General features: G+C 39.7%; 1 protein-coding gene across 2 annotated transcripts in view; it reads right to left on the bottom strand.

The window, feature by feature from the left end:
* The window catches only part of STMN2 (stathmin 2), a 52,782-nt gene extending 41,569 nt beyond the window's left edge, over positions 1–11,213 (bottom strand). The window contains exon 1 of one of the 2 annotated variants that reach the window (XM_059394760.1): positions 10,908–11,213. In XM_059394760.1, coding sequence (XP_059250743.1) covers positions 10,908–10,926 — 19 coding nt within the window. In that variant the 5' untranslated portion in view covers positions 10,927–11,213. Of the gene's footprint in view, positions 1–10,685; positions 10,814–10,907 lie in introns of those variants that run through there. The other variant, XM_059394761.1, reaches the window with a different exon arrangement.
* Between the last annotated feature and the right edge of the window lie 6,359 nt (positions 11,214–17,572).

Below are 17,572 nucleotides of genomic sequence, written 5' to 3'. Positions count from 1 at the left end.
AGAAAATTGTGGTATAGAAATGATAATTTGCTCAATGATTATCTGATAGTGAGTAGCAGGGCAGGGTTCAAAACTATGTCCATCTAATATGCAACCCACCTCTAATCTGCCTGACCTAAGTTTTTTTGGGGGGGAGGGGGCTGTTTTTAATTTACATAGCATTTTGCATTCTTTTGAGTTCCGTGACAAGTTGCATTTTCTTATTATACAAAGCTTTTCCCTTTTGTTTTTAACTTTTGGAGGCAGCTTTAAACCAAGCTTTCAGCAGCATGAACATTTGGGTTTAGGTTGTTTGATCTAAGGTGGGCTTGTACTGTTGCTTGATGGGGCAGACTCAGAAGATAGAGAACGTCAAGATGGTGCTGGTAAGGGGCAAACATGGAACCAGCATAACAATTTGTATTGAGTTTTATCTTTTCCTTTTCAACCCTCTGATATTTTCTATTTCTAGTTGCAAGGCCACGCCTACTTTGCCCAACAATTCTCTTACCTTGATGGCTGCCATCTTGGGCCACTATTCATCACCCTTCCCTTAAAGAAGGTTGGGCTGGAGATAAAATGGGGGTGGGGACTGATTGCAAGAAGTTAAGCTTTGGAGAAGTTTGTTGCTTCTTCTCAGCCGATGTTCATTTAAAAAAGCTTTTAAAGAAGAATCTTGAGTGGACCTAAGCACAAGACCTTCAAAATATCAGATACTGTTGCTCAAGCAATTCACTAGACATTTTATTTTAATTTATTATTTAGGAAGTGTTTTTCAAAGAAAACCAAATGACTCCGTTTCTGTGCTCCTTGTTCCTTCGTTATTCATTCTAAATGTGCATCAGTACATGGGTAAAATATCCAGGCATTCTATCTGATGACACATAATGCCACGGCTGTATTTATACAGTGTTTGACAGATACTAATCACTTTCACATTTGTTTCCTTGGCTCCGGAAAGGACCCTCTGAAACAGACAAGGCAATATCTTGCCACTTTATAATGCTACAATAGGGGCACAGAGAGGAAAAGGGACCTGACCAAGGTTGGCTAGCTGAGACAGTCAAGACAAGAGCTCAGGGCTTCAGAATCCTGCTCCTGGGCTCTTCCAGCAATACAACACTGGCCGCATGTGGAGAGGGGGCAGAGCTGTTAGAGCTTAAGTCCTTTATTCTCTTGAGTCCAGAGTTGCAGAGCTGTTCAGAGGAGGGAGATCACACGAGGGGGCCATGCTGCTCCCCACATTGTTCTAGGTACCCCACTGGTCACCAGCATTAGGTTTGATCCAAGTGTGGTTCTGGACCAGGAGCATCAGCAATGTGCCCCCCACCTCCCAAGCTTGTTAGAAATGCAAGGGAATGGGAGCCAGGGAATGGGAATCAAAACCTCAGGGGTGGGGGGGCTTGTGCAGAATGGGATCTGAATGCTGCTGAGGCTCAGTTAAGGTGGAGAAACCTTTTAACTAAGGGATTCCCTGGCTGGATTGGTTGATAGAGGACACTAGTTAGATATTTTAAGTTTGTATCCTCTGGGTGGATCACAGTACTTTTAACTGATGTTTTTTGTGCAGCATTATGTACTATCTTGTAATATGGTAGGATTGGTATTATAAAATTTTTTAAAATGGTGGAGACTTCCAATTATGGTTTTAAGCTACTACTACTGGCATTCAACTATTTTGTATGTACAGAGTCTTGTCTTCTACAAAAGACTAAATTCCCCCAAGCAAGAGAATCATGTTTATTTATAGTCTCATGATACTTAGCATAAGCTTCAGAAGAGAATTAGTGCTTGAATCTATTTTATTTTGGTAAGTCTTATCATTAAATATTAACTATTAACTATTAATGACTTTGGACTAGAGGCAAATATGTTTAGTGTGTGACCTCCCTCATGTATGCTCATTTGTTTATAGGACTTAGAGGAGTAAGTGCTAAACTTTATTAGTTTTATTTTTATTACATAATATATTATACCATTATAATCATATAGAATATATATATATATATTCTATATGATATATTCTATAGAATATACCTAGTCTATATGATTATAATATATAATTATCTATCTATCTATCTATCTATCTATCTATATATCTTTATTAGACACATGTTCTGGCCCTGGCCCTGAAGCTTACCACATATGAACTTGACTGAGTAAATTCTTTGAGCTTAAACTGACTCATTTTAACAAAGCAACATGTATATTATGCCCATTTCATAGGGACTGTGTGAAGATTAAAAAGGATAGAGGAAGTAAGTATTTTCTAAGAACTACAAGGTCCTTACAGATAGATCATGCTATCTAACTCTTCTTTTGAAACTTTAACATTTCTCAGTCTCCTTTTTTTCTTTTTTTTTAATATGAAAGGAAAAGTAAGTCTGAAGTAGAATGGAAAGATTTTTAAAGTGACAAGGAGTCTTGGATAATCATGTAATCTGTACATCAAAAGACTAGAACTGACTCTGGTAATTTTTCATGTGTTTGAATGATGAGAATGAGAAGGACGCTAACTGGTGCTTTTCAGAGAAAGCTGCAAGACTTAAATTACAACAATAGATATTAGTGTTGGGAATAAAAAAGAACTTGGCAGGCATAAGGACAAGATGTTCCATAGCAAGATTCCAAGGGAGCCTCCAGTTACTCCAGGGTTGATGAACTGCCTGACGAGGTTGGTGCCCTTTCCCCTGAGATTGCTACCAAGGAACGTCTTGAGATTTTCTGGTCTCTGTTTTGCAATAGTCAGTATATCGCAGGTTGAACTTGGTCACGTGAGTTAGACTTCTATCTACTAGGAACCTGGAACTGAAAGATTATCATTAGGTTCATTGTGAATGTTGTTGTTGAACGGAAATCAACCAGGGCTGCGGTGCATGGGGAAATCTTCCAAAAGAGGGAATAGAGTGCTAACAAAAAATTGAAGTTTACAATGCTTTCTCGTACAAGTATTTCTAGAACAAGGTTTAGATAAAGTTCATCAATTTCTTTTTATTCTGACATAAAGACCTGCTACTTGAATGGTTGAAAGATTGACAGACTGATATTCAGATGATCTATTGTTAGACTAATTATTTGTCCAATGGATGGTGTATAAACTCTGACATCAAAAGTCTTATTCTAAAAGAATAACTGCTAAATAAGCACTCATGCAGGCATTGCTTTACAACTTCGCTTGAAAAAAAAAAGAAAAAAGTCAGGCCCCGACAGTGTTATTTTTAGTGTACTATACAAAAACCATAATTATCTATTTCTGGTCAAATTTTTTGAATTTCGTAATTTTTCCAAGTATTAGATATTTTAATCAGGAGGTCGACAAAATTGAAATTGAGAAAAATCTTAAAAATTTTGTTACAGTTTTGTAGTAAAATATATGACTGCTTCTCTTAAGTACAGTTCCTAGAGAAGCTGTATTTCCAGATGACTAACAAAATGATTGCTGAAATGCATTAATTAACCTTTATATTCACATAAAAATGTTTTGTGAGAACAAATGTACACAAAATGTTATCTTTAATCATGGCTAATAAAAATGAGTTATATAAACAGAGGTTTTACTACGGCAGATGTCTCCTTGACAAATGACAGGACCCGTTTCCTTTATTAAAAGATAATTAAAAATGTTTCACAAGGGATTCAGAGCCTTCCTCCTGCCCGCTTGCTTTTGAGATAATAAGGGGAAGAGTCTTGAAGTAATATCTAATGATTATACTAAATGTGGATGCCTAGGCGGTATATCTCTTTTAGTTCTAGATTTGTTTCATAAAAAAATATTAAAGCTAAATATCTAGTGTCTATGTAAGGAGGTAAGTGTGCATTTTAAAATGCAATAACCATGATGACACTGATTAGATTAAGTCAAGATTTTTTTTTTCTTTCTTTCTTTCCAGACTGGTCATCATGGTGTGTCCACATGAGAAGTGGACTTCTCATGTGGACACACAGGAGAAGGCTTCTCTTTTAGCCTTCAGACAGCCATGTGTTCCATACATTACAACCCCCAAGGTCTCATAGCTCTTGTTCCCCCAAAGCCTAAATCAAGGCAATTATTTTAATAAGTCCCAGGTTAGCAATTAAAGGTAGCCATCAATTTGAAGGCATCGCGTCTTTAAAGTGAATCGGTGCTAAAAAAGGATAAGACCATCTCAGGCTTGTTAGACAAAATGGTAGTCTCACAGGTTTGACCTCCATGGTGGGAACACCTCTGACATGGAGCATTTATAAGAGTAACTGGTACTGGTTAAAGGGACAGATTCCGGAACCAGATGGCCTGGGTTCAAGTTCTGTATCTAACTGTGTGACCTTGGATAAAAGTTACTTTACCCCCATAACTCAGTTTCCTCCTCTGTAAAAGTACTTACTTTCTGGGCTTATTGGATGATTAGCGTAACTAATAGGTGTAAAAGGCTTGGTGCCCAGCATGTTATATATGCTATATAAGGGTTAAATCAATCAGTAAATCCTTTCTTATAGATACTCTAAAATTTATGTCTATCTGAAAAAATGAATCTTGAAAGAGAACAGTGGCTTTGGAAAACTGTTGATTGACAACAACAGCTACAAAACAGAAATGGATAATCTTGAGGCTTAATCCAACTTCACGTTGCATAATAGTATATCCTACAGCTGTGGGGCCAGTTTTATTGGGGACTCTTTGTAGTGCTCTATTTGGGGAATAATGTATTTCTAATTTGAAATATTTTATGTATAGTATAATTTTGTAGGATAGCATTTCCAGAAACATAGGAATGCACCCCACTGCATGGGAGCACTGACATATGGTATTTTCGGAGCTATTTTTCGAAGTCCAGTTTTTTTTTCCCTTTAGGTTGACTTTCTTCCAAAGTTAGTATGGAACAATGGAGGTCCTTTATTGGCTTAAGTAAGGAGAAAACACATACATAATCTGTTTTCAATTATGCAGCCATACTCAATAAATTATTAATAATTTTCTCATGTGGAAGAAATTCTCTGTTAGAATAATTTGGTAAGTAACACTTATGGGTTATGTTGAAAGGCAATTTTAGTGCTGTTTAATCTGTTTTAGTTTATACAGCATGTGGAGTATTTGTAGCAAATTATCTCTGTGGCAAATGGGATTAGCTATATGGCAAATTGAATTAGGCAAATTTTAGATTATCCCATAACTAAAAGATTGTGAGTTGAACTCTTTGTTCTGCACATTGTTTTGTAAATAACACTAAGCTAGCAATATTGATTTAGTATCTTTCTCCACTGTGCCACAAGCCATATTCATTTTTTCTTAGGCACACACACACACACAGAGCCAAATTCTCATTTTCCACATTTTCTTGAAGGTCTTCTGCTGAGTCCTAAAATATGAATATATTTTTAAAAATCCAATTATGAGAGACTGATAGCAGAGAACACATAAGTCTCAGAGGAATAAATCCCTAAGAGTATAAAGGGGAAGTGAAATATTTTGTAAAGATTGCCATGCATTTGAAAATATTAAGACCCAATACCAAAGCTTATTAAATGAGGAACACCTCTATCACAATTCTCTCTTTCTGAAACTGACTTATTGGGTGGTTAGAATCAGCATCATCTGGGAGTTTGTTAGGAATGCTGGTCTCAACCGTCCTACTGTATCAGAATTAGCATTTTAATGAAAATCACAGGTAATTCATATGCACATTAAAGTTTGAGGAGCACAGTAATATGAAACTATTAAATATTTTACAGATGGATTATAGTTACATGAAACACAAGAGAAAAAAAATCCCTGCCAATTCAAACATGGAAAAGAACTACTTTTGATGATCCTAAAAATTAGTTTAGGCTTGTTTTTGGTACCCGCCTCCTCAGTATCGTCTTGTATCTATGTTTTAACTTCTAGCCAAAAGCTCCCTAAAGGTGGACACTGACATTCAGGTATGTCCCCAACATCTTGAGCACATTTTAAATAAAGGAATAAGTAAACAAAAACATTGTTTACCTATTCCTTTATTTAAACGTTACAACTTTCTGTTCCTAAATAATATTGCTATTACTACTGACCATTTTCTACCATTCATCCACTACAAACTCCCAAAAGTAACATAAATGATATAATAATAACAATGTAATAAAACTAGAAAGTAAAATCGTAAGAGAAGGACTAACGAGGGTTAACACTCACTCCCACTCATTTTTAATAGTCTCCTTGAAAATGTGCACAAATTTTCATCCAGTAGGGTAAAGTATGGCATTAATTTATTGAATAAGCAATTGAATGTTCCAGATTAAAAAAAAAAGATTTTATTAAAAAGTATTTGAAACTGGGTTTAAAAAAAATATATATATCAATCACCTATTTAGAGAACTAGATTGCCCTCTAGTGGGGTGAAAGCTTTTGCGGACTCCAAGGTTTTCCAATGGAGAGAACAGGAAACGAGAACCAGCCTCCGTTCTGGAAACATCTGGGTCATCGGCTAATTTGCTATTTTATGTGGCCAATTTCTTGCATTTTTCATATAAGGTCACAGATCCTGTGACAACAGTATAGCGTGTGTTTCTTCAAGAAACAAATAGGAAATTGGTGTGAGCGGGAATTGGGTTTTAGCAGCTTGGGAATGGCCACACCCCAGAGCAGGTAGCCACCTGCCCGGGGCCAGCATCATCCAGCCTTGTGAGCAAGGAGCTCCTGAGATGGAATGGGGCATGTCGTCAGTGCTGCTCGGTTGGAATAAAAACAAAACAAAACAAAACAAAACAAAACAAAACGTGATTGACACATGAGGAATTTTCCTAAAGATGGTCTGGATTCTTTAATGACAAAAATGCTCAATTAAATGATTGATTCATTTCCCATTTCATTTTGAACCTTACAGATTTAACTTGCAATTCTGGATGGTAGAAACTACTAGATATTCACAGAACTCAGTAACTATTTTGATCCTACAGTGTAGGGTGAAGAACTATTTTATTGCGTGCGTCGGCTTTATCCACTCTGAAAGGACTGCCAGGCACTGTGGAATCTGAGCAAAATGTAGCCTCTTACAGCCTCTTCATCACAGGCTACTTGATGGAAGACATACTGGCTCCAATGACTGAATGCTTCTATCCATTAATAATTTTAAGAATCTCCAAAGTAAATAAGTGTGTTTTTAGTACAGCAAATAAAATCCTGCTAAAAATGTTAATGACTAAGAGCAGAGGCACTCATTCTAACAATAAAGATAATCCCCTCCTCCTTAGGATAAAACTATTTACTACAAAGCCATAGATCACTTCGCAAAACTATTGTGAATAGTGACTGAAAAAAATTCCAGACTTTAATGCTAAAAATCATTCAATCTTATTTATTATTTTAAAGTACACTTTCAGAGAATTTTGACATGTGTCAACAAATGCCACCAGGTATACGAATTTATATCATCATACTAACTTTTTGTATAGGGCTACACTGGTCACGTAATGCTTACTACAGGTTCAGCTTACTAGCTGGTATTAACCATATATATAATTAATTGATAAGCTACTGCTATTTCTCTTTCAGTTTTTTTGTTTGTTTGTTAGATTTTATTTATTTATTTGACACAGAGAGACACAGGGAGAGAGGGAACACCGTAGAGGGTATGGGAGAGGGAGAAGCAGGCTTCCTGCTGAGCAGGGAGCCTGATGCAGGGCTCAGTCCCAGGGTTCTGGGATCATGACCTGAGCTGAAGGCAGACGCTCAACAACTGAACCACCCAGGTGCCCCTCTCTTTCAGTTTTATGTTGCAATCCTGACTAAATCCTCATTTTTCCACTTCTGGTTATTTATATATCCATTTAAAAGGTGCCCACTTTATTAGAGTAGATAATGGGGAATACTATATGCACCTAGGACAATCATGTTGAATAGTTGTTTAATGAATCAGGAAAAAGCACCTGCCCTAGTGATTAACTGATTATGCTGTGCAACTGAAACGAGTTCAAAATCCATTATTTTAGTATTGCAGAGGTTGTGCTTCTCTTCACGATTTGCAAATACAGCTTACTCACGACAGAAAGAACCCTTGCATTTGTCACACTTTGGGTGGGATTTTTATTAATGGAATGGTGGCTACCATTTCAGGATCCAGGTTTCTGTGCCGAACTGAGACACTATCAAGAATCAGCAATTGGAAGAACAGTTTCAGAAAAAAAGAAAAGAAACAGTTAAAAATGTGTGCATAACCTATGTATATTGATTGGTAGATATGACCTTATGGAATACACAGTGAAGATCATTACATCTCAATTATATACGTATAATTTTACCCTTTGCAGTCACAATTATCTGCGAAGAATTTTCCAGCAATCTCTGGCGCACAAACCCTATCCTTAGTAAGCATCTTCAGGTAGTACCCGACCCACAAGAACATATGTAATCCAGACAGGAATTGAAAACACATTCGCTTTATAATATAAAATGAACAGGACAAAAAATTCCTTTTTTAAGGGGTGGTGAAGGAAGGGAAGAGTAGAAGGAAGAAAAGAGAGTGCAACAGGGTTAATCTTTAAATTCAATCATTCAAACCTTTTGAACAAATAAAGCCATCGAATCATGAAGTAGTAGTAATCATCATCATCATCATCATGATAATAATGTGAAATAACACTGATAGTGATGAGTTTGTCGCCCCCCCTCCTGTAGCAGAAACCTCCCGGTGCGGGTGCCGAACGCAGAGCGAGATCGCCCCCATCCCTCATTCTGAGAACCTTTCTGGACTTGCGGGTGAATCGCGAACTGTGAGAAGTGGGGGTAGCTTAGGACACTGCGCAGAAACGCGTCTCCCAGGCTGCACACGCGGGGGCGAGCGCCCAGCTTCGGGGAGGGGAGCACAGGGCGCGGTGCGGGGCTCTGCAGGGCTGGCAGCGCTCCACGCGCCGGCTCGCCAAGAGCGCCCCCACCCGGCCAGCGACTGATTAGTCCGGGCCGCAGCTTGGAGGGGTGGGGCCGAGCCGCGCCTTGCTCGATTAGTGAGGGTCCCTTCTGGAGAGACTATCCAAAGGGACTACGTCCCGGGAAATGATATAGAACCCCGCTTGGGCCGAGGGTTTCAACTGGGGGGAAAGTAGCCTGAACTCCGTGGGTTGTGGGAGGGCGAGAAGAGAAGAACCCTACCCGCACCTCTGGGAAGGGGTCACCTCTGCGGTCTTGCCGCGGGCTGGGGTGGGGCCGCGTTTTTGTATGGCCGGGCGGGGCTCGAGCCAGCTTTTCTGCAGAGACACCCGCTTGGCTGGGAGGGGCTCGGCACCAGGACTTGGGGAAATACCGGGTGTCTGCGCAAAGCAAGGGGGTGTCTGGGTTGTTCTGGACTGCGGGGCTGAAAAAAGGGGGGGCTTTAGGACAGCAGACCGTTCAACGGCCCCTCCCCAACTCCATTTCTTCGCCAAGCTTCGGAGCCGGAGGTCTTCCCAGCACCGCAAAAAGGGTGGGGCAGGGCGGGGCTGTGCGGAGCAAGCCCTGTCCCTCGATTGATCCCTTCTCCGCATCCTGCACCAGTGTCCCGGGGGAGGGGTGCTTCCAGCAGTCACCAGACCTCGGGCCCATCCCTGCCTGTCCACCCCGGGGGCCACCGAGCGCTGGAACCATGGGGACACTTAGAGGCGTACAACCAGTTGGGGATCTCTCGGGTCTCAACTGTTTCCCTGATATATAGGTTGAGCTTATGGAAATTGCCATTATTTGGCCCTGTCTGACCTAGAAGACGGGTATTTTCACGTGGCTCAATTTATTAAGAAGTTGACCTGTTTTGTATCTGTATTATTATATCTACACTTATCTAGGTTCCCGAAGCTTTTACCCAAAACGATTAATGAGCTCAAAGAAGCCTTATCTGCGTCAATGTCTAGTTACCCTATGCAATGTGGTTTTGAAAAGAAGAATGTTAACCCACTTTTTCCCTCCTTTTGGTTAAACAGAACAATGAGGCCAGGGTGGGGAAGGCAGGGGTAATGGTCAGGTCTCATTCGGAAGCCGAGTCGGAGTCAGTAGCTACAAGCGCGGGGCGTGGCGCGGCTGTTCCCCCCAGGGCTGGGCTCCTGGGTGTCGGGCTGCGCTCCCCACCAGGCCCTCTTTCGGCTGAAGCTGCTGCACCCGGCGGTGGGGAGGAGTGAGGGCGCCAGCTCGGCTTCTCACAGGGTGGGGCCGTCCGCATTGTGCGCCCAGCCTGCAGGTGCCTCCCCCTGGGACCGTCCTTCCACACACAAAGAAACCCCACCCCAGCGCCTGCGAAACCGCTGTCCCTCCACCCCTCCCCACCGCGCGCTTCCCCGCCCCTGCAGCTGCCCACCCGCGCCCTCTGTGCCCTCCCCGACTTCCTCTCTCTTTCCCCTCCCTTTCCCTAAAACAAAGGAGCGTAGCACCCCATCCCCCGCCCTAACCTCCCCGCACCGCGCCCCAGGACTAGCGGTTTTTCGGACGAGACAATACCATAAAATTTGCCCCGTTCTCCACCCCCACCCCCCGTCTCCACCCATCTTTCAAACAACCTAAAAGGGACCGATTTGACTTCGCATTTTTCTTTTTCCTTTCCGCCACCTCCCTCTCCTCTTCCCCATTTTTCTTTTTTTTTAACTAGAGAAGAAATAAAGGATGTTACAAGCACTTTCCAAAATGTCCCTTAACCCCATTTAAGGCAAACAGTGAAGGTAGCTCCCTCCCCCCCACGACTGAGCCCTAATTTAAAACATGGAAACAGAACAAATTCTCTTCCCATGGGAAGGCAACTTACCTGCTTCTTCCTTTCAAAAGAAAATTTAGTTTTAGATTTCCAGGGACCCCCTCTTTGCCCTTCTCAAAGCCCCAGAACTGCCTTCGTCCTTCTCGGTTTCTGTTTTATCATTAACATCTTTCTCTTTATAAAATATTTCCCAATGCCTTAAAAGCTCTTAAGAGAGAAGGTGAAAGGTGGGCTCCAGGTCGAGCCGAGGGAGAAGGAGGCGCGATGCCTTACCCATTGCTGTTTTAGCCATTGTAGGGATGTGCAGATGCTGAGCGGTGGCGAAGGCGAAGGGTCCAGCTACAGCAGCGGAGAGCGCGAGAGAGAAGACTGAATAAGGCACTGAGTCTGCAGAGTGGGACCGTGCGAGAGAAAGAGCAAGAGGCAGGAGCCCATGAATAATTATCACTCAGAAGCTCAAGCAGATTGGCTCCCAAGGTCCCCTGACATGACTCCCGCAGAGTCAGAATCTCCAAGCATTAAATATTGATCGGCCAATGGTGCTGGAGTACAAAGTACCAGAATGCAGTTTGAAATGGAAATCAGTCCTTCCCTGGCAGCTCCCCCCCGTTTTGGGGGCCTGTTAGTACAGTCCAAGTAGAGTGGAGCCTTAGCCCAGAAGCCTCCTAGGAGCTAAGAACTGGGCTGTGTCTACCTGGGAGCCAGGAGGATTGACTTTATTCACACATGTTTTATCCCACAAATAGACATAAAAAGGGGAAGGGATTTAGAGCTTTGAGAAGTCTTCACAACTTGCTGACTATTGGAAACATCTGTTTGAACATCGTGGGTTTACTTGTTCATGTTTTCTCCTTCACCTTTGGCCCTGCTTTGGTAGTGTCTAGTCTCCCAGGGTGACCCTGTGTCTTGCTATGGTGGCAGCTGGAAACAGAACTGCATTATTGTCCTTTGTCTCTCAGCACATTTGGGCTCAGATGTCTTGGACTGTTGAAGTTCTCTCAGCAGAGTGAGGCCTGGTGTTTTCTCCTCTTGGCACAGAAGGAAGGGGCTGTCTGAGCTGTTGGGAACAGGGACAAATAGTTATGGTCTACCTGGGACCTCATGGAGGAGGATGAAAGTCAGTTTCCTGTCTTGTTCATCTGGTTACAGGGCAGAACCAGTTTGGCTGATTGGCTGGAGCACTGGAGGAACCATGGGTGGGTAGTGCCATTCTGACTTGGAGATGTAGGATTATAGGGACTGAGATCTCAGTGATTTCTGCAGGTCTTAAAGGAGAAACCTTTATACTGAACAGTTCATGGAGATGAAAGGTATGACCTGGAGCAGGATTCTTCAGAGATCCAGAGACTCCATTGATATGGACCAAAGAAAGATGTGTTCAGGTTTCAGGTTGAGCAATGTGGTGTGCGAGTATCTCCCAGATCAGGTGCAAAAAGTGACCTGTCATTAGAGAGAAGACATTCACTAATTCATTCCTGTTGACTTAATGAACATCATTCATTAATTCATTCTTTCTCAGAAGACTCACATAAATATTCACTGAGCATTTATCATATGCCAAGATTTGAGGACACAATGGTGAAAAAGATTTTAGACCTTGTTCTCATAGAGATTTTAATCTCTGTTAATTTAACACTTCTGTGATTTCACTGCGCCTTCCTCCATTCTAGATCCATTCAGAAAATGTGGTTTTTGACATTTGAAAAAAAGGCAAAGGATTGTTAATTCCGTTGCATTTGAAAGTTGAAAGAATGACACGTTGTTGAAATCATGAACATACACAAAGTCCTGGCAATTTTAAATTTTATACAAAGAAATGATTGGGATTATTCTAATGAATGAAATAAATTCTTAGCAACTTTCTATTAAGTCACATTTCAAAATTTCTTCATAGCCTCATGAATAATATGCAATTTTGAAGACACAAAACCATTAAAACAAAACAAAACAAAACACCCCACAGGAACTCTCCTTGGTGCTGAAATAAATTTCTTCACCTCCTATTAACTTTTGAGACATTTAAACTCCATGGACATCTCGCTGAGTGATAGAAAGTACTGGAACTAGAGCAATTCTGACCTGCTGAATCACAGGAAAAATAATAGATAAAGTGGAGATCAATAAAATTACTTCTTGAACAGGAAGATTAGAAATTATTTTTCCTGTCATTGTACAGGTCTGTGGCTATGACACAGCAATAGAGCAGTATAGTATGGAAGTTGGCAAGGTCTGGAAATAAATAACCATTTTCTCCCTTTCTATGGTCATTTCCCACTTTAAATGTGAGAACTAATTCCTTCTCAGTGGAGTAGTTACCAGTCATGAGATGAAGGATCTTTAGCATTCTGTGTGACTCATATCTTTAGAACATTCTTCTCCCAACCGCCCCCTTCCCCCTCAGGCTATGTAACATCTTTACACATTCTTTAGCTTCTTTGGAGAACAAGATCCCTAAGTCATGGCATTAATGTCTTTAATAATTACCACATAGCAGTTGAATAAGATCTTCTGCACTTTTAATTAAACAAAACAAAACAAAGCACACATTCTACTGTCTAATCTCTCATCCTATGGTGAACATGACTTACTAATGGATAGAAATATGAGAAGGAGGTCAGTATACATAGGGACAACTGTCACATGTGTTTCTCTTTTCTATTTCTGACTTTCTGAGTGCTAGCCACCTAACCTCATCTATGTGTGATTTTCAAGTAATGTCAAGCAGGGGAGAGGGTAGGTTAGTATATTTAACTATAGAACATCGAGATAGCACCGTCATCAAGTGACGAAGAAAAACTCAATAAATTCAAAGAGCTGACTTATCATCAATTATTGTTCTTTCTTTTCTTTTAAGATAGTAATTTCAATCATGGATTTGGCTTGGGGGGTAGGGACAAACAGGAACAGAGAATTATCTTATATTCAGTAGTTTATTAATTGTTCATTCATTTATTCAGCTAATTCATTCACCCAACAAATATTTTTAATGAAATTTCGGGCCTTAATAGTATGAAATCAGCCAACCTTTTCCCTAATGTCTCAAAAATACCCAATGAAAGAAAATGTAACCCCCATTTTTTCAAGAAAATGCTACTAATTTTGGAGGACAAACATTGTCCTGTGTATCAGAGTGTTTTGGTTGCAAAATATAGAAAAGATGACCAAACTGACTCTGATAATAAAAGGTGTTTTTTTTTTTTTTTTCCTTTTTATTCATCTAACTACATAGAGGTAGAGTAGGCCCCAACAGTCCGGAGATAAGAGTCAGCTTTCCCTGAAGCAAGTGTTTTGTTTTGTTTTGTTTTTTTAAGCTTTATTTATTTATTTGTCAGAGAGCCAGCGCAAGCAGGGGGAGCAGCAGGCAGAGGGAGAAGCAGACTCCTGGCTGAGCAAGAAACCTAATTTGGGGCTGGATCCCAGGGCTCTGAGATCATAACCTGAGCTGAAGGCAAATGCTTAACTAACTGAGCCACCCAGTTGCCTGAACCAAGTGGTTTTGATAAGGATGGGTGGATATCCAAATTAAGGAATAGGTACTAGGTCTGTAAAATGTATAATAAGGCCCAAAGTTACCTATCTTCCAGGATTTGGGGTAGGCTGAGGGTTATCATGTATAAACAGCCTAAATCATTGTGGATACTAAATAAATTATACCTACTATGTTTGTGATTTCCAATACATTTTTAAAGTTTTTAAGGGTAGGAACTGGGTAGTGTATATCTTTATGTCCTTTTTAGTGCTTGGCTTCATGATTCACATGGTCGTAAGTCCGTAAATGCTTGTGAACTAACAATGACAATAATAAAACACTCTTGAACATAATTCAAAAGGATTGAACGTGGTGAAACCATTGTGATACTTTCAACCATCTTTCTTTGCTTAGCTCATGTTGGGAGCAGTGAATAAGCTGTTTACTATTGTTCCTTTATTTATATACTGCCCATTTCCTAAAGGACATAGGTGGATAGAACTCATATCAGTAGAAGACCCTTGTTAACTTTTTAAAATCTTTAACAGCCAGAAGAGGAAGTTGTGGAAGTCAAGATGTGCTAACAGAGATTTTAATTACTGTGGGTTACAGTGTATTGTGTATTATCTCAGGGAGGAGAACTGAGGTGCTGGTTTCTTTCCAAACTGAAGAGGAACAGTTGCTTTGGAGGATTAGCTGATGTAATCTAATGTAGTCATATGATTTTCTGCTATTAATAATCAAGTTGTCTGGGAAAGAATCCTAAAGTAATTATTAGAAGTTAGTAGATACAAAAAATATTGTTAGAGTTAAATTAATTGTTTGGGTCTGGCCTCAGTTGATTACAAAGGAAGTTTGTGGGGGGGGGGGGGAAAGGCCAAAGAATTTTTTTTTAGGTGGATGGGAATGCAGCTATAGCTGAAGATATCTAGAAATGCATCTAAAATAGTAAGATGAAAAAATAGTTAATTGACTAACATTTTGGCTATTTTGCTTTATTTATTTATTTATTTTTAAAAGATTTTATTTATTTGACAGAGAGAGATTGCAAGTAGGCAGAGGCAGGCAGAGAGAGAGGAAGGGAAGCAGGCTCCTTGCTGAGCAGAGAGCCGGATGCGGGGCTCCATCCCAGGACACTGGGATCATCACCTGAGCTGAAAGCAGAGGCTTTAACCCACTGAGCCAGTGCTCGCTTCTGCAGAACATATACTAACCCACTGAGCCACTCAGGACCCCTATTTTTCTATATTTAAACCCTTATAGATTAATGAAAAGTAAGAAGAATCAAATATTCTTTAGTAGCATTTTTCCAATATGGTTTATTTAAAAGGAAAAACATCTGAGGAGGGAGAGTTAGTGTTTCTTATTAATAATGAAATCTGTATTGTTCAGGATTTTCCAACATGTTAGAGTTGTTTTCTGGAATGGTAAATGAACATATCTTATTATTTCTCCTTAGATCAATTATTTAAAGATGAAGAGTGCTTAGTTAATTACTATCTCCTTTTTTGTACCTAGGGTTTTTTTATGTTCAAATGGGACTTGTACATATTAGTAATTAGTATAATTTACCTGGAAGGAAAATGACCTATTGAAATTAGTAAGTCCTATCGACGACTTTATAATTGAACTTCTCTGAAAACAAATTTGTTCTAATCGTAAGAAGGACTTAATATAAATTAAATACATTGAATCTTTACATTAAATTGGTATGTTGAAAAACTGTTTGCTATCTTGGCAGCAGCTACTATGACTGTTTCCTTCTCTCTATGAGTTGGTTTACAGCTTGAGTCCAAGAAGAGTATTAGTTGGACATCACTGAAGCTGGGAAGTTGATTCCCCTTGGGATTCTGCTCAGCATTTTAGCTTACAACATTTGAGTGGGAACACAATGGATACAATACTGAAGTGCTGGAGGAAAAATCTAGGGAAAGTATGACTCACTCTATTTAACTCATAGGTCCCATTTTATTTTATTTTTTAAACAGAAGTCCCACTATGAGCATTACGCTGTAAATATTGTTTGTTAAGAACTTTATTTTAAATCACACAAGGAGGAGAAGGATGAATTATGGAAGGAAAAAGCAAAAACATTTTATTATACTGCTTTCCAGCGATATTTTGCCATTAATCATTTATTAACTCATTCTCTGACCATCTGAACTTCCCTCACCCTTGTTCTGCTTTATTATCAAATGGAATTGAGTTAATAGATGTAGGTAGGATTTTTAAAAAGCTATTTCATCAAAAATTCAATTTGACAGTAACATTAGCCTTGAGTTCAAGCATCATGTATTCAACTATTAGTTAAAACTTACCGGGGGAAAATGTTCCTGAAGCAAAAATATTCCTTATCAGGGAAAGCAACTGTAGTTATTTATGAGTATTCTGATAACTCTTATTACTGAAAATGATGTGTTTTGTTTCTGGATATGGCTATTGCTGAACTCTTGGCTGGACTTCGCTGAATTCTCCTCCTTAGTCAAACTGACTGTACCTTTTTTCTCTTATAATAACACTGTTGTCCTTTTGTCCAAAGTGGGCTAACTGAGCTGTAATAGCTTCAGTTTTTTTTTTTTTTTTTTTAATGGTGACAGCACCAGCAAGTGTCCCTCAGGTATAGTGGCAGTGGGGTAATGTTTAAGCATATGACTCAGTAGAAAAGGCAAGATGTATTTGCAATCCCACTTGGTATCTAATTTTTAATTTGCCCAGAACCAACAAGGAGTATAAGTCTCATGGATCAATTTGGCCAATCTTAACAACTACGTGCCTTTTTCTACCCCTCGCCGCTGCCTCCTACCCGGCCAAATAAATGATTCCACTTTTCCTGAAGTGTTTCCGAGGCATTAGTTATTGTATTGACTCAGGATTTGGTTGGCCTGTAAATAGTCAGGGACAATTTTATTAGCTGGAACTATTCTAGCCAACAAATTTTTGCAGGTTGAGTGGACTTCTAAAGCCTAAGCTCTTTTATTTGTCACATAGTTATAGTGTGTTGTAAATTGAGGATCACACATTTCAGTCTGAGAATGACATTTTCATGATATCTGGTATCTTGGATCTTTCTGATAAGTTACCTAGCTAGGTTTCTCACCAAAAATATGAGATGGAGAGGGATTTGTCTTGAATCCTCAGAAAGGCAATATGATCTTCTCAAAGTGTAAATCATATTTTGATATCATTAGCATGGAAGGCCCATCTAATTATATAGGAAAAATAGTCCCATGTGTGTATATTGAGAGAGCATAAAAATAATCAGCTGGTACTAGTTGCTTCCTAATTGTAATTGGTCTAATTGCAAAGAACATCCTCGGTAGTTTTAAGCAAATGATGTGATGGTCTGCATTGATTTATGACAAGGTAGTTGAATTATAATTTACATTATTAGTGACCTGTCGCTTTCCATTTTTGACATTCTATTGGTGATCATGAGGCCTTTGATGTATATAATTGTGGGAGCCCTAGA

The sequence above is a fragment of the Mustela nigripes genome, chromosome 3 (genome assembly GCF_022355385.1).
Source record: "Mustela nigripes isolate SB6536 chromosome 3, MUSNIG.SB6536, whole genome shotgun sequence".
NCBI lineage: Eukaryota > Metazoa > Chordata > Mammalia > Carnivora > Mustelidae > Mustela > Mustela nigripes.
Note: the sequence above shows the minus strand (reverse complement) of the source record. Positions and strands in the feature narration are given on the sequence as shown.